Here is a 19,037-nt window from a genome sequence, read left to right on the forward strand (position 1 = left end):
ATAAGAAGAGATAAGCACGAGCAGAGAGGGAAAAAGGAAACATTTCCCAAGACGGAGAGAGGGAAAGATGGCCAGAATTTAGAGAGAGACCGAGAGACAGAGAGAGAGAGGATTTAGGGAGAGACCCCCAGCAAGAGGGAGGCGGGAACACACGACCTACAGAAAGGCAGTGAGATCGAGACCCAGACAGGGTCACAGGATGAGTGACAGATACAGATGGGAAAGAAAAAAAAAAAACCCAGAGAAACAGAAATCCTCAGAGACAAGAAGAAACAACAACCCACTCAGAGAACGTGCGCGTCCGGCATCCGCAGAGCGCAGCAGCCACCGAGAGCGACGCCCCCAGCAGGAGACCCAGACGTAGACCTGCACAAAGGCCCCGGGAGAGGAGTCAGGACTCAGGTGGCGGCGGAGAGAGTGAGACGCCAAGCCTCCCCGCTCGCGGGCGGATCCCAGCACCGAAGGAAAAGTTTCTGGGTGGAAGCAGAGCGGCGCCGTCAGACACGCAGAGATCCGAGAGGGGTCGCAGTGGGCTACAGGGAGCCGCAGCGGCGCCCGAGTCCGGAAGGAAGGCGGGCCAGGCGACAGATTGGGGTGGGGGAGGGCACGGCTCCCAGGATGCCCCCCCTTTCAGCCAGCCCCCGAGGCGGAGCGGGGGTGCGCACGTGTATATGTGTGTGTCGGGCGGCGGGGGGGGGCGCGTTAGGAAGAGGATATTTGGACATTTGTCCTGTGTTCAGGGAGGGGAACGCCTTTAAGCAGAAACCCCGCCCCTCGGTCGTCATGGCAACGCCTACCCCCACCCCGGGCTCCCACATTTCAGCAGGTGCCGGAGCCCGAGCTCCCACCACCGCCGCCCGTGCCTCCGGCTGCGCGCGCCCCTGCCCTAGGCTCTGCGCTCCGCTCGCCCGTTCCCTTTGGGCGCGCCTGGCGGCCGCTGCCGGTGCCGCACGCTAGCTCCTGGAGGTGCCTCACCCCTCTCCTCCCTTCCTCGGGATCTCCCCGTGGCTCCTCGGCTTTCCCGAGTCTCCGGCTCCTCGCCCTTCCACCTGTTCCCCCAGAAAAGCAGGATCCTGGTCCCTGCGACGTTCTTGGGGCCATGGCAGGCCTGGGCCCCGGTGGAGGCGATTCAGAGGGCGGGCCCCGGCCCCTCTTTTGCAGAAAGGGGGCTCTGAGGCAGAAGGTGGTCCACGAAGTCAAGAGCCATAAGTTCACCGCTCGCTTCTTCAAGCAGCCAACCTTCTGCAGCCACTGCACGGACTTCATCTGGTGAGGGAAGGGGGCTGGGGGCGTGAGGGACGAGGGGACCAGGGGTCGAGACCCCCTGTCTCACCAGATTCCTGAGTAATGAGGAAAGAGGGGGCTGTGTGTATTCCTGGCTTCTGGTCCCAGGGCAGGAGGGGTCTGGGAGCCAAGACTCCTGGATCTGAGGGAGGAGGTACTGAGGGTCCTGGGCTCCGGGGTCTGAGGGAGGAGGGGCTGGGCGCCGGAATTTCTGGGTTCTAGAAAGAGGAGGCGGCTAGGGCTTAGACTCTTGGCTCCCGAGGGAGGAGGGCCAGAGGCCGCCTGTGGGGCTCACAGATGTGACGGGATTCTGGTCGCCCTTTTCTCTACTAACCCCGGGTCCTCGACTCTTGCAGGGGAATTGGAAAGCAGGGTCTGCAATGTCAAGGTAAGACCTGGCGACCTGGACTCCTGGGACCCTCAAGAGGGTGGAGGCTGGGGCCCCATAGCTGAGGCTCCTTGACACACGTGTTCTCTGGTCCCCAGAGAAGCGCGGGGGAGCCCGGGGCGGGGGGTGTGGCAGAGACACAGCTTGTGGTGGGGAGGGAGCTCTAATGGCGGGGCCACCGCGGAGGTGGTGCTGGGGGCCCCTCCCTTGGCCGGCTCCAGGTGGGGACAGATATTTGGAGAATCTGTTGCCATGGGAACAGGGAGATTTGGAAAAGGGGAGCTGAAGGGGGGGCTGAAGATGCCAAGTCAGAGCCCCACCCCCAGGCTGCCGTCACCATGACAACATCAACCGTCCTAGGCAGGGGCAGGCCGGGTGGGGTCACCAATGAGCGGGTGGGGCCGGCAGTTCTGGGGGGCGGAAAGGGGGGGCGAGTCCTAAAGCACCAGCTGCTACTCTGAGAACAGAGTGAGTCAGGGAGCAGGGCGGCCGCAGAGGCGCCCCCAGACTCACTTCTGCCCAAGTTGCGGCTCTCTGTTTTGTCCGAGGACATCCCCGTGCGCTTTCTCTCTTTCCTCTACCTCCTTCTCTCCTCCCTCTCTCATCTCTTTCTGGACCTGGGCCGGGGCCTGGGTCTGTCCGTGGGATCCTCTGTGCTCTCTCTGTCTCTGTCTTTTTCTGTCTTTCTGTCTCTGTCTCTGCGTGTGAGCTCTGTGCTCTGTGCTCTGTGTTTCTCTCTCTGATTCTCTGCCTCTCTGTTTCTGTCTTTGGGTCCATCTCTTGAATTTCCATCTGCTAGTTTTTCATCTCTGTTTCTCTGCTTGTGAAGCTTCCCTTTTGATTTACTCTCAGTTGAACTCTATCTATATGGGGTCTCTCTCTCTCTATCTGGTTTTCTTTTTGTTGGGCTCGCCTCCACCCCCTGATTTTCTGTCCCTTAGGGTCTCTCTCTGTCTCTGTGTCTCTGTGATTCTCACCTTCAGTCTGCAGCTTTGTGGTTCATCGGCGATGCCACGAATTTGTGACCTTCGAGTGTCCAGGCGCTGGGAAGGGCCCCCAGACGGACGTGAGTGCCCAAACACCTGGTTATTCCTCCTCAGGCTGCGCCCCCTCCCTCACCCCCTAGGCGTCCGTCCCAATTTCTCCTGCTATTTTTAAGGCTGGGAGGGGAGGGGGGCTGGAGAGATAGAGAGAGCTAGTCTGGCCCAGATTCTCTGCCCTTGGCCTGGAAAGGGGGAATCAGAGAGGACTGAGACAGGCTGGAGACACAGGTGGGGGACAGAGAGGAGGCAGAGGTGAGGGGACCAAAGACTGGCACTGGAGGAGGTAGCTGGGCTGTGAACCAGTGCTCAAGACATTTAAAACAAGAAAGCTGAGGGAAAGAGGGAGAGAAATATTGATGCAGGCCCTGAGATCCTGAGATAAGAAGAGAGGGAATCTCAAAAATGCAGAAAAAGATAGAGACCCAGAGAGAGAGAGAGACTGAGGCAGATAGAGAGCGATAGCAAGTGAGAGAGAAAGAGTTGGAACAGAGGCAGCAACACACAGGAAGCAGAAAAAGAGGACCTGGAGAAACTGCAAGAAACAGAGACAGAGACAACCAGAGAGACAGAGGTGCAGATAACTAGAGAGAGACCAGAATAGAAAATGGTGGGTATGGAAAACAGCTGAGGTTCTGAGAGGAGGTCCAGAGAGATCCCACAATACACATGCGTGCACACGCACGTATGCAGCTCCTCATATGCACACATATGCATTTATAGATCCTCATGTGCACATACAGGTGCATACACAGATCCCACATGCACACACACACCTGCATATGCAGATCCCCCTTGCATACACACATTGCATATGCAGATTCCCCCGTGTGCTCACACACCTGCATATACAGACCTCCGAGGTGCACACAGACCTGCACGTGTAGATCCCCATGTGTGCACACACACACCTGCACATGCAGATCCCCGTGTGCACACACCCACCTAAATATAAAGATCTCCATATGCATGCAAACACCTGCATATACAGATCCCCCTTGAACACACACATTACGTATACAGATCCCCTTGTGGACACACATACACCTGCATATGCAGATCCCCGTGTGCATACACACCCACCAAAATATAAAGATCTCCATATGTGTACACATACATTGCATATGCAGATCCCCCATGTGCATACACACACCTGCATGTGCAGAGCCCCATGTGCATACACACCCACTTAAATATAAAGATCTCCATATACACACACATACCTGCATATACAGATCCCCTATGTGCACATACACATGTACACGCAGATCTGTATTTGCACACACACATGAATATACAAGTCCCCCTGTGCACACATAACCACCTGCATACCACACACACATCATGCATATATAGATCTCCATATGTATACACACGTGCATACAGTTTTTTATGTGTACGCACATAGATGCCTACAAATTATCTTTCCCTCCCCACCCCCACTCCCACATCAGGGGCTCAAAACACAGCCCGTCCCTTACCCCTCCTTCACTTTCTGTCTGTCTGTGGGGCTCTCTTCTCTGAGCCTCAGCCCCCTGCTCCCTCACCTCCCTTATAAAGTGGATCTGACCATCTAGTGTCCACCAACAGAGCTTTCTGCAATGATGGAAATGTCCTGTGTCTGCGTGTCCAATACTGAAGCCACTGCCACGCTTCCAGCGAACACTTGAGAGGGACTATGTCACTGAAGAAGGGAAATCTAAGTTCCATTTTGTTTGAATTGATTTAAACTTAAGTAGTTGCATGTGGTTAGTGACTACATGGCACAATGTAAATCTAGACATCCCAGTTTTGGCAGTTTAATGAAAGCAGGTGTGTTAAGCATCTAGCCCAGGGTTTGACACAGAGTTAGAGATGGCTTTATCATTAGTAGATAGAGAAAGAGACAGAGAGAAGGAGGGAGAACCACACACATAGAAGTCTATGAGTAATTTTGCCAGCTTGTCCGGTGGAGAAAATAGAAGTTTCCATAAAGGATGTGGCTTCATAGAACATATATTGAGCACCACTGACTACCAGCTCTTATAGATGTTATTGATCAGACGCCTCACCTGCCCACCTCCATTGCCAATGCTACTTCTGATTTGCCCAGTTTCATTGCACACACTTATCAGGTGTTGTGAATACAGCATAGAATCGAATCTGCACAGCAGCTTATCAGGTTAGGCACTGGCCATCTTCTCAGCAGGGGCCCCCAAGCCAGAACACCTGGGCTCGGATTCCAGCCCCACCACATGTTGGTTCTGTGACCTTCCAAAAGGTGGCTTACTTGTCAGCACCTCTTGAGTTCCAGTTTGTCACCTGTAAAGTGAGGAGGATCAGCATGCCCAACTTGCAGGACTGTTTTGAGAACTAAGTGAGTCAAACACTTGGGACTGTACCTGGCACATGGCAAGAGACAAACTATTAATTGTCATTAAAACTATTATTGTTACTGATGATGAAACAGAGGTAAATAGTGAAGAAGGAGTCTTTCCTCTACATACTGACTTTTTTTTATTCTTAATGTGTTTGATTTCATAAGTAGCCTGGATTGAGGATGATGACTTCATTTAGTCTTCACAAGACCCCTTGCAGGGATGGCTCCCCTCTGCCTCGCATTTTATAGGAAGGAAATCTGAGTCTCTGGAAGGGATTGGAGGAGCCCACCCAGCTGGCTAGTGAGCAGAGTAAACATATGGACCCTGATCCATCTAATGGGAGCCCCTGCACTGTCACGTTTTGGATAAGTGACTTTCACCTTGAGAATAATACCACCTTCTCCCCATGGGGTGTGCTTGTGTGTCAGTCATCCTGCTGAGGACTTTCACACACACAGCATCTCAATTGGCCCAGCAGGAATCCTTTGATTCAGGATCAGCTGAGCATCTTTAGAAGCCCAGAGCATTGAAACAGATCATGGCAGCCACCGATACCTCCTGCCACACCACCCAAGTATTATTCGAAATAGGGTCCCCACTAAGTTGCAAATAAATAAAAGTCTGGGAGTATCCTGAATTTTTACCCTTTGGTAACTCTTGCAATGGATACTTCACCAAAGGCAAATATCAAATGCTTTTAACACTCAGATCTTACTGGGGGTGGAGGGAGTGTGCTTTTCCAGTGCCCTAAATTCTAGCTGAACTGGACTCTAGACAGTTCACATTGCTTCATGATGTAGCTTCTTTATTTCCACTGGGCAGAGAGGGAGGCTAAGGCTCAAAAGTGGGCATGAGCTTGTCCCAAATCACACAGCTGGGAACTGGCCTAGCTCTTATTTAAACCCAGGGCTACGCTATGAGAGGACTGCAATAAACTCACTAATAATAACCCCTGCAGTAAATAACAGTACTGAGCACATTCCACACCTTAGGCCCTGCTGTGTGGTTTACACGTAATCTTTCATGTAGGATGCCTGGGGCCCTGTACCAACAGGCCAGATCTCCATTCCACCAGGGGCTCCGAGAAGGCAGGTGTCTGGGCAAACAGTGACAGAGGCTGACAGTGATCCCTCACAGATTCACAGTGGCCCACAAGCTCTCGAAGACCAGCTTGTGTGAGGTGGGGGCGTAGGGATTATGGGACTTTGGAAGCCCCACCTCCTTTGGGTTAGTCCCAAATGCCACCTTGTTAGTCATGGCTACTGGTTGATCATTATTTCAAACTTTAACCCTACCCCCACTCCGACACACACACACACACACACACACACACACACACACACACTACTGGCAGTTCCTCCCCTGCTTCATTTCTCTCCCGAGCACCTATCACCGTCCATCATAGATTATAATGTATGCATCCCGTTTATTTTCTGTGCCCCTTCGCTAGAAAGCAAATGCCATGTGGACAGGAATTTTTATTTGTTTTGTTCACGGCTGGGGTCCGAAACCCAGAAAGAACCGTGCTTGGCACACAGTAGGCGCTCAATAAATGCTGTAGAATGAATGAGTGAGGCGGGGCACCAGCAAGACCCAGAAAGCCAGGCGGAAGGAGAAAGAGTGCAAAGGGCTAGTCTCCGTGGGTTCCAGCCACCCCTGTCGCCCCCTCTGACTGACTCCTCTGTGCTCTCAGGACCCCCGGAACAAGCACAAGTTCCGTCTGCACAGCTACAGCAGCCCCACCTTCTGCGACCACTGCGGCTCCCTCCTGTATGGGCTGGTGCACCAGGGCATGAAATGCTCCTGTGAGTATTTCTGCTCTAGCCAGAACTTGGCGCTTCCGGGGCCCCTGCGAAAGTGCAGTGGGAATGGAGCCTGGGGTCCCAGATGAGGCCTGAAGGGCTACCCCAGTTTTGTTCCCCCGCCACCCTCCACCCAGGCTGCGAGATGAACGTGCATCGGCGCTGTGTGCGCAGCGTGCCCTCTCTGTGCGGTGTGGACCACACGGAGCGCCGTGGGCGCCTGCAGCTGGAAATCCGAGCTCCAACTGCGGATGAGATCCACATCACGGGTGAGGCCACGCCCCTTTACCCAAGTCCGCTCCGCTTGCTCAGGGACCGGGAAGGCCCCACCCCTCTCAGCGACTACGCCCGTCTGGAAGGCCACGCCCACGCCCGAGTCCCCCTTTAGAGGCTAGCACCATCTGGTCATGCCCCGTCTAGCTGACAGCCCCATCTCCAGACTGGCCTCTATCAACTTTCTGCCCATTTTAATGACCTTTCGAGGCGTCAAGGTCCTTGAGAGGGAGGGGTAAGAGAAGACCTGCTGATATGGTCAGGTCCTGACTCCTGGGTCCTAAGGGAGGAGACTCTGATTTCCGGGTCGAAGGTCTTTATCCCCTGTCTCTGGTACTGGAGAAGTGAGGTATCAAAGGCATCTGGGTCCAGAGGAGGGCAGCTAAGAGCATGGAAACGTTGATGCTGACTGGGGGCGGGCTAGGGGCCCTCTTCCTGCATCGCTAACCCGATCTGCCCTCCTTCACCTCCCCGCTCAGTCGGTGAGGCCCGTAACCTCATCCCAATGGACCCTAATGGTCTGTCGGACCCCTACGTGAAACTGAAGCTCATCCCAGACCCTCGGAACTTGACAAAACAGAAGACCCGGACAGTGAAAGCCACGCTGAACCCTGTGTGGAACGAGACCTTTGTGTTGTGAGCCTTGGATACAGGGGAGGCCCTGATGGCTGACAGAGGAGGGTCTAAGGGTCCTGGTGGCTCACAAGACTCCCGGGGAGCAGCTGGTGGAGGAATTAGGATAGAGGAAACTACCCTGAAAAGAGCAGAAAAGGATGATGGGAGAAAGGAAGGGAGTGACGGGGGGGGGGGGGGGGGCGCAGGGGAGAGGAATGGAGATACCAAAGCTAAGAGACAGGTATCTGTGTATTTAATCTCCATCAAAGTGCACCACGTGAGAGCGAGACAGAGACAAGGGAGAGAGGGAGGAGAGGACGAGGAGGAGAGAGACCCCAACAGAATGGAAGGGGTTGGGAGCAAAGAGGTGGTGGGTGGGTGGCAAGGGAAGAAATAGAAGCCAAGTGAGATAAAGACGGTGGAACTCAGAGTAGGACAGAGACCTGGAGACAGGGATGGGAAGGGGCCAAGAATGCGGAAGCGAGGGAAGGAGTGGGGGGAGATGGAGAGAGGGCTACCCAGGTGTACTTAGGGTCCTGGTGTTGGGCGAGGGAACCTGTATGTGAGGACCGCAGGTGGGAAGATGCTTCACAGAGCAGGAAACAGACCCCAGCTTGCCTGCCAGGTTAGCCTTTTCCTGCAGCAGCAAAGATGGGGAGTGAGGCAGCCCACAGCTGAGTCCCTCACTCTGCCCCTCCTCCTGCAGCAACCTGAAGCCTGGGGACGTGGAGCGCAGGCTCAGCGTGGAGGTGTGGGACTGGGACCGGACCTCCCGCAATGACTTCATGGGCGCCATGTCCTTTGGGGTGTCAGAGCTGCTCAAGACGCCAGTGGATGGCTGGTGAGGGCCAGGATGGGGCGGGCGGCCAGCATCTTCACCTCTGTATGTGTTGTCTCCCTCCTCCAGGCCAATGTCCTCCTCTCTCCCCCATCCCCCATCCCGCTCTCTCCTTATCTCACTCTTTCTCTCCATCTCTGTGTCCGTCTCTCTGTGTCTTGTTCCCCCTTCGGATGTCTCTGCCTCTCCCGTGGGTCCCCCTCCATGCCTGGCCCACCCATCTCCCCCCTTCCTGCCTGGCTCTGGTCTCTGTCTGCATGTCAGGTACAAGTTACTGAACCAGGAGGAGGGCGAATATTACAATGTGCCGGTGGCTGATGCTGACAATTGCAACCTCCTCCAGAAGTTTGAGGTACCGGGACCCTGGCTTCCCCATGGAAAGCCCAGCCCAGCCCCCCTCAGTTCAATTCAGAGCTGGCCTTTCTCAAATGCCGCTGCTGGTAGCCCACTCCTGGGACTACAATTCCTATAAGACCCCCGAGGCTCCTTTCCCTGCTTTTCTAGGGAACTCCTGCCTCAGGGCCTGATGGGAATTCAAGTTCCTATCTATCCCTGTGTCTTGGGAGCTTGGGGACCCTGACCCCCTCCTCCAGGGCAATCTCCTCCTGCTCTGGGGCTCTGACTCTGGCTTTCTTCCCGCCCTTCCCCAGGCCTGTAACTACCCCCTGGAACTGTATGAGGTGAGTGGAGCTGAGGTCTGGAATGGAAACAGTTTCATTTTTGGGGTCTGTATCTGTCTCCCCTAATATCTGTCTTCATGTCCACACACATGGACTGAGTACATACTTGGTGGCAAGGGTTATGCTTGCTGAGTAATCCTAGGTGAATCTGATTCTCAGGTAACTTCCCCAGGTAGGGACACTGTCACAGATATGATAGTTAAACCCCAGGATGATGTACTAAACCAGAGCCCAGGACACTCAAGAAGCAAGAGGAGGCACTAATCCAGTCTAGGGGGGAAGGTGGTCAGGGAGGACTTCCTGGGAGAAGTGCCACCAGAATTGATCCTCAAGTTTTTCTATATATTTATCACTGTGGCCTCCTTCTCCTCCATTCATTTACTCATTCACTACACATCTGTTTCCAAAGGTATAATGTAAGCCAAGAGTACAATCAAGCCATTGTCTGGGGTCTCTTCTTTCAGTGTAAAAGAAAGTTACTGCTAGAGAAATTGACCACCAGGAAAAAAAGGTTTGATATGGAGAGCCTCAGGCTCTAGGGAGATCCTGGAAGTCCTTGGCACTGCCTGGGAGAATCAATCAGAGAAGGATTCCCAGAGGGCTGAGTCCTGGAGGACATGCAGGATTCCCCAGGCAAAGAAGAGAGGTACTGGATTACCAGGCCAAAGAAAGGCAAACTTTTTTCCTCATGTATTCTTCCATAAAACATTTTGTTGAGCTCCTCTGTGGGTAAGGCATGGCCCAGGTCACTGGGGATAGAGCCAGGAACAAGAGAGAAAAAAAGTTCCCACCCCCATGAGGCTTAACATTGAGAAAGACATTAAACAAAATAAAGTAAATGATAATATGGTAGAAAGCAATGAGTGATGTGGAGAAAACCAAACGTGAAAGAGGATAGGGAGTGCCCTTGGAGACATTTTTGTGATTGTAACTGCAGTAAGCAGAGAAGGATTCGCTGAGAAAGCACCACGTGGCAAAGATGTATGGGAGGTGAGAGAGAAAGACAGAGAGAGTGCCATGTGGAGATTGGAGAAGAGACTTCCAGGCAGCAGGAACAGCACGTGCAAAGGCCTTGAGGTGGGGGCAGGCTGGCAGTGTCTACTTTGCAGCAAGGAAGACGGGGTGGGGTTGGGGTACAGGAGAAGAAGAAGTCCAAGAGGGAAGGTTGGGGGTGGGGGCACCTTGTGACTCATTGGAAGGATTTTGGCTTTTAAACCTAGTGAGGATATCAGACATGGCCTGAGTTGGTTTTGATTTGAACAAGGTGACTGCCTCTGTGTAGAGGTGGAAGGCAAAGGTGGGAGAAGGGAGAAGGCTGTTGTGACCACACAGGTGGGGGCAGCTGGCCCAGGGCACAGCAGGGGAAAGGATGCTCAGATTCTGGGTCTGGTCTGAAGGTTGAGTGATACATATTGCATTCAGCACTTGTCTTGGAGATGGCCATCCATTCAACACCCTCTTGCTGAGACCTTCTGTGTTCCAAGCCACGTGCTGGGTGATGGTGGAGAAACAGAAGGCAGGGAGACACAGCCTGACTTTAATGGATTTTGATTTCTGGCTTTGCCTCTTATCCTCTGTGTGACTTGGAGCAAGTTACTTAACATCTCTGTGCCAGTTTCCTTTTCTTTAAAATGGGAGTGGTATGGGGATGATAATGGGGTTTTCCAGAGGATTAATGTCATATAATAAGTTCTCTAAGGGTTAGTTAAACAGTAAATAAACCCTCTGGCTCTGGAAAGTCATAGAAAGGTCTTAGGTCAAGGAGGGGGTAGAAACAACTTTTGTTTTCTCTCCATCTCTCCCCACCTTTTTCATTGTTGGATGCTGTCTCTCTTAGGGGCACCCCCCGCCCCCCCGCCTTAAACCTATCAGGGGTCTGACTACTTCCGGGTCTCTCCCTTTTCTCACAGAGGGTGCGGATGGGTCCTTCTTCCTCTCCCATCCCCTCCCCATCTCCTAGTCCCACTGACTCCAAGCGCTGTTTCTTTGGGGTGAGCCCTGGACGTCTGCACATCTCGGACTTCAGCTTCCTCATGGTTCTAGGAAAAGGCAGTTTTGGGAAGGTCGGATTCCTGGGGCTCTGGGGGGAGGGAAGGATGTCTGGAGGGTGGTCACATTTCTGGTCCTTAGAGAGGAATAGGAGGGGAGGGACGCTCGGCTACTGAGTCCCCAAAGAGGGTTGGATGGGGCCTCTGGGGTCCCTGGAGAGGAGAGACATAAACAGGTGGATTGCTTTCCCTGAGGGAGTGGTTGGCAAAGTCAGAGCACCAGATCCCTTGTGAGGGAGAGGAAGGACCAGAGATTTTGTTTCTCTGTGTCCCTGAAAGGGAGGGGCAGGGGCCTGCACCCCTTGGGGTTCCCAAGACAGACTGAGCCTTTCGTGCCTCTGTGCCTAGGTGATGCTGGCTGAGCGTAGGGGCTCCGATGAACTCTATGCCATCAAGATCCTGAAGAAAGATGTGATTGTCCAGGATGACGATGTGGACTGCACCCTGGTGGAGAAACGTGTGCTGGCTCTGGGGGGCCGAGGCCCAGGAGGCCGGCCCCACTTCCTCACCCAGCTCCATTCCACCTTCCAGACCCCGGTAAGGACGGAGCAGGTGGAAGCTGGCTCTAGAGGCCTGCCTCATCCCCACCTAGATGGATCAGGCATCTGCTCCAGGATTCTGAGCAATGGCAAGAGACCAAGGAGCTTCACCAACTCTGAACAGGCTTGGCCAGATGGATGGGGTCCTGAGTGGGCGTGGCCAGGCAGATGGTTCCTGTGTTTAAGACCCAGCAAGCTTGGTCTTGAGTGTTGAGTGGGTGTTTTTGAGTAAAGGCTTGTTGAGTAAAGGAATGCGTGGAGGAGAATGTTTTCTGAGTAGGTGTGCCCAGAATTGGGCTCCGAGTGATGAGGTTGTCACTCTTGGATTCTGAGGGAAGGACTCATCAGAAAGAAGCTTTTCTCAAGATGTGGAATGGGACAAGGAGTCTGAACCCTCAGGGGTTTGAGAGGGCATGACTCTACTTCCAAGAACTCTGAATGGGTGTGCCTAGCTTCCTGAGGTTTTTTTTTAAGATTTTATTTATTTATTTTTAGAGAGGGAAGAGAGGGAGAGAGAGAGGGAGAGAGAGAGAGAGAGAGAGAGAGAGAGAGAGAGAGAGAAACATCAATTTGTGGTTGCTGGGGGTCATGGCCTGCAACCCAGGCATGTATCCTGGCTGGGAATTGAACCTGCGACACTTTGGTTCGCAGCCCACGCTCAATCCACTGAGCTACGCCAGCCAGGGGCTTCCTGAGTTTTAAATTATTATTATTATCATCAGTAGCAGGTGAGGCCTGAACAACATCGGTTCCTAACAGGTGGCTGGAACTGCATATGGGTGTGAGTGGGTGTAAAAGAGGTTTCGGATCCCAGGGATTTCCAGCGAATGGTGGACTTCAAGCTTCAGTTCTGAGAGGAGGGACCAGAACAGCTATCATTTGGAGTAACAAGGGATGGGGCACTTGGAGATTCTGAGATTGCCTTCTTAGATCTTGGGGGGGGCCCCAGTGGGCATGGGCAGTTGCTCTGGGCTCTTGATTAGGTGGACCCCAGCTTTTCACATTTGTCTCCAACAAGTAGGAATTGACCATTACTTGAGTGCTGCACGCATAGGCTGACAAGAACGCCTGATGGGCATGCCCTCACCTCTAAACCCCGCCCACTCCCCCCAGGATCGCCTGTATTTTGTGATGGAGTATGTCACTGGGGGTGACTTGATGTACCACATTCAGCAGTTGGGCAAGTTTAAGGAGCCCCATGCAGCGTAAGTTTTGGCCAAGGTGAGGGTGGAGGAAAGCAGGAGGGGGTGGGATCCAGCCGTTGATTCCTGACTCTCTACCTCCTCCTCTAGGTTCTACGCAGCGGAAATTGCCATCGGCCTCTTCTTCCTTCACAATCAGGGTATCATCTACAGGTTAGCGGTCTCATGCCTTTCCATGGAGGGGATCAGGCCCCTAGAGGGGAAGGAGTTTGAACTTAGGGATCTAGCCCATTGAACTCTCTCTGTATTTCTACTCAACCCACCCCACACCACTAGGGACCTGAAACTGGACAACGTAATGCTGGATGCCGAAGGACACATCAAGATCACTGACTTCGGCATGTGTAAGGAGAACATCTTCCCTGGGACCACAACTCGCACCTTCTGTGGGACCCCAGACTACATAGCCCCAGAGGTAACCCCAACTCCGCTGCCCTGGGTGCTCACACTCCCAATATGCTGAGTGGGTGTGGCTAGTTGTCTAGTATTCATAATGCGGGGCACCTGACCCTGGGGTCTTTCCATGAGTAGGGGGCATTCTAATGGAGAATAGCGCAGAGAGGTCTGTGTGCTGAGCATTCAAAGTGGGTGGAGCTGGGTCTTTAAATAGGCAAAGTGGGCGGGACCTGTGGGTGAACCTACTAGAAGAGTGAGACCAGCTCATAGGAATTCCAAGAGAATAGGGTCTGTTACTGGACTACTTTGAGAAGGTGCAGAAGATTTCCAGTTAGTCTGAGTGGGTGGGGCCCATCCCCCCAGAACACCATGCCTGTGTCTCCTGAGTATTTCAAGTGGTCAGAGTATGCTGGGGCTTTGTAAAGGGGTGGGGCTAATGATCTGACTGCACCTATAGATAGAGAGTGTGGCAGGAGGAGGTGGTGCTGGTGGTTGTCATCCATGATCTTTCCAGGTGATTCAATGCTAGTGCCCAAGTAACCAAGGTTAGTGGTTTCAAAACCTGGCTGGTAATCAGAGTCACCTGGGGAGGTTTTGAAACACACACACACACACACACACACACACACCTGTTCCTGCCTCTATGTCCTGTTGAGGCTAGAATTCTTCAGGGCTGGAAACATCTATTTTTAAACAGTCCCCTAGATGAATCTGAAATGCATCCAGATTTCAGAATCTCTGGTCTCTGAAATTGAGCCCTGTGCACCCAGTACTGTAAGAAGAGGGTCCAGTTACCTACATATTCTAGATGGGTGGGACTTGTGACTTGGCCCTTAGGTTGTCTTTTTATTTGGGACCAGAGGAATATCCTCAATAAGTAAAGTTTGTTCCCCAGATCTCCCAAAGAATAGAGCTCTGGCCACGGTATTCTCGGTGGGGAAAGTTTGTGCTGAATACTTTTAAAGTGGGTAGGGTACCCACAGGTTGAAGCCAGAAGGGTCCTATGCTTCTTAAAGCACAAAGCATGAATTCTTGCCTTCCCTTCTCCCTCCTCTCTCCCCTAAATAGATCATTGCCTACCAACCCTATGGGAAGTCTGTCGACTGGTGGTCCTTTGGGGTTCTGCTGTATGAAATGTTGGCGGGACAGGTAAGAGAAGCTGGGGAGAGGCTAACCTGGCTAAAGGCAACACGAAGCGGGACACCACCTGTTACATGATCTTTATCTCAGGAAAAACCTGGGAAGGAGGTTGTATAGTCTAAGGAAGTGCTTGGAGGCTGGGAACGTCAAGCCGGTTAGCGCTGTCCGTGGTTCTGAAGCATTGTCTTCCCACTGTGCTTTGGACCCCTTCACAGAACAATGGTTTCCAATACACAAAGTAGCCCTGGCTGGAGTGGCTCAGTGGATTGAGTGCCGGCCTACCAACCCAATCAAATGCACAAAGTAAAAATAGGGTTACAAAAGAAGTCAATTGTATTAAAATATATCACCAATACTTTAAATGTTTAATCTAACCAGCTAAATAAGTTTAATTTCAGTGTATATAGTTACCTAAATATTAATCACCAATGTATATAGTTATCTAAATATAGTTACCTAAGTAGATGTGAACATATGTATGATGTCCTACTAATAAGCTAAATAGTAATATCTTGCTGGGATAGGAAGTAAATAGAAAGATCTACCAGTAATCTTGAAGTAGAGATGACTGATATTTTGAGATATCTGCAATTCTAATGTGGTAAAAAAAAATATTGGTGGTTTCTGTTGGTGATGAAGCCACAAGTATTGCTGTTATGGTTTGTTGCCTACATTCATAATTGAAGGGAATGCTAAATTCCAGCTAGACATTAAAAAAAAAGATGCACTTTCTCTGTCCAAGTTCATGGGCACCTTCAATTGTATAAACACCTTCTAGACTCCACATTAAGAATCCATGCCTGGATGGTGCTCTTCCTCACCTCAGAAGAGTGGAGACCTCTCATCCAACCAGAATGCTTGTGTAGCTTTTCCTGCCGTTTTCTCTGTCTTCTAGTTAAGTGACATATTGCCTAATTAACGCCCTGCTGATTTACATAACAGATAAAGAGAGAAAGACCAGCAAAGAGGTGCTGAGAGCTGAAGTCTTAGGGAAATCAAAGCATCTGGGGGTGGGATGAGGTGGGAAAGATAAAGCTTTGTTGGTTAGCTCACTTTGTTTTTTCTAGGATGTATGTGGGGGGCTTGTGTTTGTGATGGGGGATGAAGGTGTGGAAGGTGAGGGGAAGTAGTCCATCAAGCCTTGGACTTTGTAACCCCTCTACTTCCTTAGCCCCCCTTTGATGGAGAAGATGAGGAGGAGCTGTTTCAGGCCATCATGGAACAAACTGTTACCTACCCTAAGTCGCTGTCCCGGGAAGCTGTGGCCATCTGCAAGGGGGTGAGAACCCTGACTCCTGGATTGTCTGGACTCACTGTCTGTGAGTCCCACCACTGCCAGGGCTTCCCACCCAGTGTCTACGTGCATATTAGAAAGTGGCTCCCATTGCTCAAGTCACTTGACGACTGTCTGCTGGATGAGTTTATGTCACAGCAATTTTGTTAGAATAATAATTTACTGCCCACTGATACCTCCAGTTCAAGAATGGCCTCTGCCTTATCCTCTTCTGCTGCCCCCACTCCCCCAGCTCACTACAGGGAGGGCTGGAAGCCAGGGCCTGCCTCTTTAGAACCAGGTGGGTCAGACGAACCTCTCTCCACCACGTGTCCTCCTGTGGGATCTTGGGCAAGTCAGTGGAACTCCGGGAGCCTGGGTTTCCTCTTCTAGGGTTGCAGAGTCAATGCAGGAGGAAGCTGCATAGCCTATAGCAGCTTTGCCCCAGTCGTTAGCACACTTCTGCCCCTGGCTCCTCTCTCCATGTCTCTCTGACGGTCTCTCTCGGTTTCTGTCTCACCCCTGTGCCTTTATCTACCTGTGATGGGGCTTTCTGTGTCTGTCCCTGTTCTGTGTCCTCTGGAATCTGTCTACCTCTTGCATCTCTGTTTCCTTCTTCCCCCGACTTATACACACACACACACACACACACACACACACACACACTGGCTGTCTGTCCTTCTTTGTCTGGATTTCTTTCCTCCAACTTTTCTGACATCCTTCCCTCTGAGGGTCTGTCTCTGGAGACTCTGTCCTCTGTTCTGTTGCCTTCATTGTCTATGTTCTCTGGGTCCCTACCCCTACTTCTGGCTCTCCTCTCTCTCTCAATCTCTTATTTCCCATTTTTTGGGGGTCTTCAAACTCTTTTCTTCTCCTCCCCCCATGCTGTCCCCCTCTCTTCTCATTCCCCCACTCTGAGATTCTTCCCTTATCCTCTTCTTCTCTTTCTGGGTCTGTCTCCTTTCTCTGACTCTCTGCCTTCGTATCTGGTTTTTGTTCTTCTCTCTGGGGGTTTGTCTCCTGGGTCCCCATCCCCCTTTTCTCTGGGTCTCCAACCTCTCTCCCTCTCTCCTTGTACTCCATCCATCCCCTTCCCTGATTCTTTCCTGTCTCCTTCCTCTCTTTCTGGGCTTCTCTGGCCCTCACACCCTTCTCTGTCTTTCCCTGGGTCTGTGGGCTTGGATTTCATCTACCCCATTCTCACTCCTTGTCTTTCTTCCTCTTTCTCTCTCCCCACCCTTCTGTCCCTGGATCCCTATGCTTGTGTCTCTCTGTTTCTTCGTCCTTGTCTCCCCCTCTCTCTTTCTTGTTCTCTTGGCCTTCCTGTTTGGGACTTGTCTGTCTGTCTGTGTCTTTCTGTGTTCCCCACAGTTCCTAACCAAGCACCCTGCGAAGCGCCTGGGCTCAGGGCCTGATGGGGAACCCACCATCCGTGCTCATGGCTTTTTCCGCTGGATCGACTGGGAACGGCTGGAGCGGTTGGAGATCCCACCTCCGTTCAGACCACGCCCGGTAGGTCACCTATCAGAACAAAACCTTGTTCCCTGGAGGTGGGGCACTCAGGAGCTCCAGTACCCAAATTAAGAGGTGGGGCAGGGTTCCCTCTGAGGGGACCACTAAAGGGGGCGGGGGACACACAAGGATATGCAAGGATTCCACAGGAGACTGGAGATGTTTGGAGATGTTTACCCAAGGAGCGAGTAGAACATGTTTTCCTCCCGGTGTTTTCCAGTGTGGCCGCAGCGGTGAGAACTTTGACAAGTTCTTCACGAGGGCGGCGCCCGCGCTGACCCCCCCAGACCGCCTAGTTCTGGCCAGCATCGACCAGGCCGATTTTCAAGGCTTCACCTACGTGAACCCGGATTTCGTGCACCCGGATGCTCGCAGCCCCATCAGCCCAGCGCCTGTGCCAGTCATGTAATCCCATCTGCCACCACTAGATGTCCCCATGGCTCCCTCCACCGCACCAGCCTGGGCTGTACTTCACCGTCTCCTTTCCAATTCTAGATCCTGCTCCCCAGCATTCTGGCCTCTGCCCCCTGGGTGCTAGGTGCCCTTCTCAAGTGTTCCTGGCATTCTCAACTCCATACAGTTTCTAGAGCATCCCCGTGCTCTAGATTCTGCCATGTTGAGTCCTAGTTTCTTACCCACCTCCGTGTTCTGGACTCTGTTTCACCAGGTTCCAGAACCACCACTACCATCCCTACTCCATGGGGTTGTACACTCCATCTTGGTAGACTCTCCTCCTCCTCTTCCTCCTTCCTCCCCTTTCTCTTCCTTCTCCTCTCCTCCCCCTCCCCTCTAACTCCTCCTTCCTCCTCCCCTCCTCCTCCCTCCTCCTCCTTCTCCCTCCCCCTTCTCCTCCTCCCCTCCAACCCTTTCCCCTCCTTCTCATTCTTCTTTTCTTCCATTCTGGGAAATAGTCTCATGGGGTGGGCTGTTTCAGACTTGGGTTCCCAGACAAACCCCCACCTCCAAGGCCTTGCCCACCCCCACTTCATTCTGGAGTAAGTGGGGGGCTGTGCCCTGATGCTGGAGTAAGTGGGAGGCTGTGCCCCGATGCTCCAGTGCCCTCTTCCACACTCTGGGAATGCCTGGGGTGTGCGGAGGATCCTTTCCCCCACTGTTCTCAACCAGCTTTCATTCTAGACTCCTCCCTCCTACACCCAGCCCAACCGCCTGCCAGGTGCATGGCTCCAGTTCTGCTCGGAACCCCGCCTCCACCCCGTGCCTGCCACTCTCCACTCTCGGGGACTCCCCACCCCCAACTCCTCTTCTCTTTGCCTCTCCCATCCAGCCACAGCTGCTGGAGAATAAATTTGGGATGCTGACGCTGAGGTGTTTGGATGTTTTCTTCTAAGCTTGGAGAGTGAAGGGTGTGCGGAGGTGGGACAAGGACTCCACATAGAAACAAACACAGAGAGAGAGAGAATGGGAGGGGGACGGCAGAGAGAGAGGGAGCGCGCTGAGCGCCATAGAGGGAGAGAAGATACCGACAGGATGAGAACGAAGAACAGAGACTCGGAGACAGACCCACAGAGAGGATCGAAGGGCACACGTGCCCAGGGAGGTGGAAATCCATTACAAGCACCAGGGGGAGACCCTGGGCGTAGAGACGCAAGTAAGCACATACTCACCAAGACATTCTCACAAGCTCAC

The 19,037-nt window shown here is 52.7% G+C and overlaps 1 protein-coding gene across 1 annotated transcript; it reads left to right on the plus strand.

The window, feature by feature from the left end:
• Window positions 1-723: 723 nt before the first annotated feature.
• PRKCG (protein kinase C gamma) lies at window positions 724-18,712 on the plus strand. Its single transcript, XM_028529826.2, has 18 exons — window positions 724-1,269; window positions 1,641-1,672; window positions 2,656-2,738; window positions 6,766-6,877; window positions 7,012-7,143; window positions 7,627-7,783; window positions 8,469-8,603; window positions 8,865-8,952; window positions 9,251-9,280; window positions 11,191-11,343; window positions 11,677-11,865; window positions 12,981-13,072; window positions 13,160-13,222; window positions 13,346-13,484; window positions 14,534-14,614; window positions 15,777-15,884; window positions 17,250-17,390; window positions 17,611-18,712. The coding sequence occupies exons 1-18, from the start codon at window positions 1,100-1,102 to the stop codon at window positions 17,797-17,799; spliced, it is 2,094 nt and encodes a 697-aa protein (XP_028385627.1). The 5' UTR covers window positions 724-1,099; the 3' UTR covers window positions 17,800-18,712.
• Window positions 18,713-19,037: the final 325 nt, after the last annotated feature.

The sequence above is a fragment of the Phyllostomus discolor genome, chromosome 12 (assembly GCF_004126475.2).
Source record: "Phyllostomus discolor isolate MPI-MPIP mPhyDis1 chromosome 12, mPhyDis1.pri.v3, whole genome shotgun sequence".
In the NCBI taxonomy this organism is placed as follows: domain Eukaryota; kingdom Metazoa; phylum Chordata; class Mammalia; order Chiroptera; family Phyllostomidae; genus Phyllostomus; species Phyllostomus discolor.

Bases quoted from the DNA above. Each gene is read 5' to 3' on its own strand.
- PRKCG (XM_028529826.2), top strand. From the start codon at position 1,100: ATGGCAGGCCTGGGCCCCGGTGGAGGCGATTCAGAGGGCGGGCCCCGG. The intron at 2,739-6,765 runs GTGAGTGCCCAA...CTGTGCTCTCAG, and splicing joins GGAAGGGCCCCCAGACGGAC to GACCCCCGGAACAAGCACAA. The intron at 11,866-12,980 runs GTAAGGACGGAG...CACTCCCCCCAG, and splicing joins ATTCCACCTTCCAGACCCCG to GATCGCCTGTATTTTGTGAT.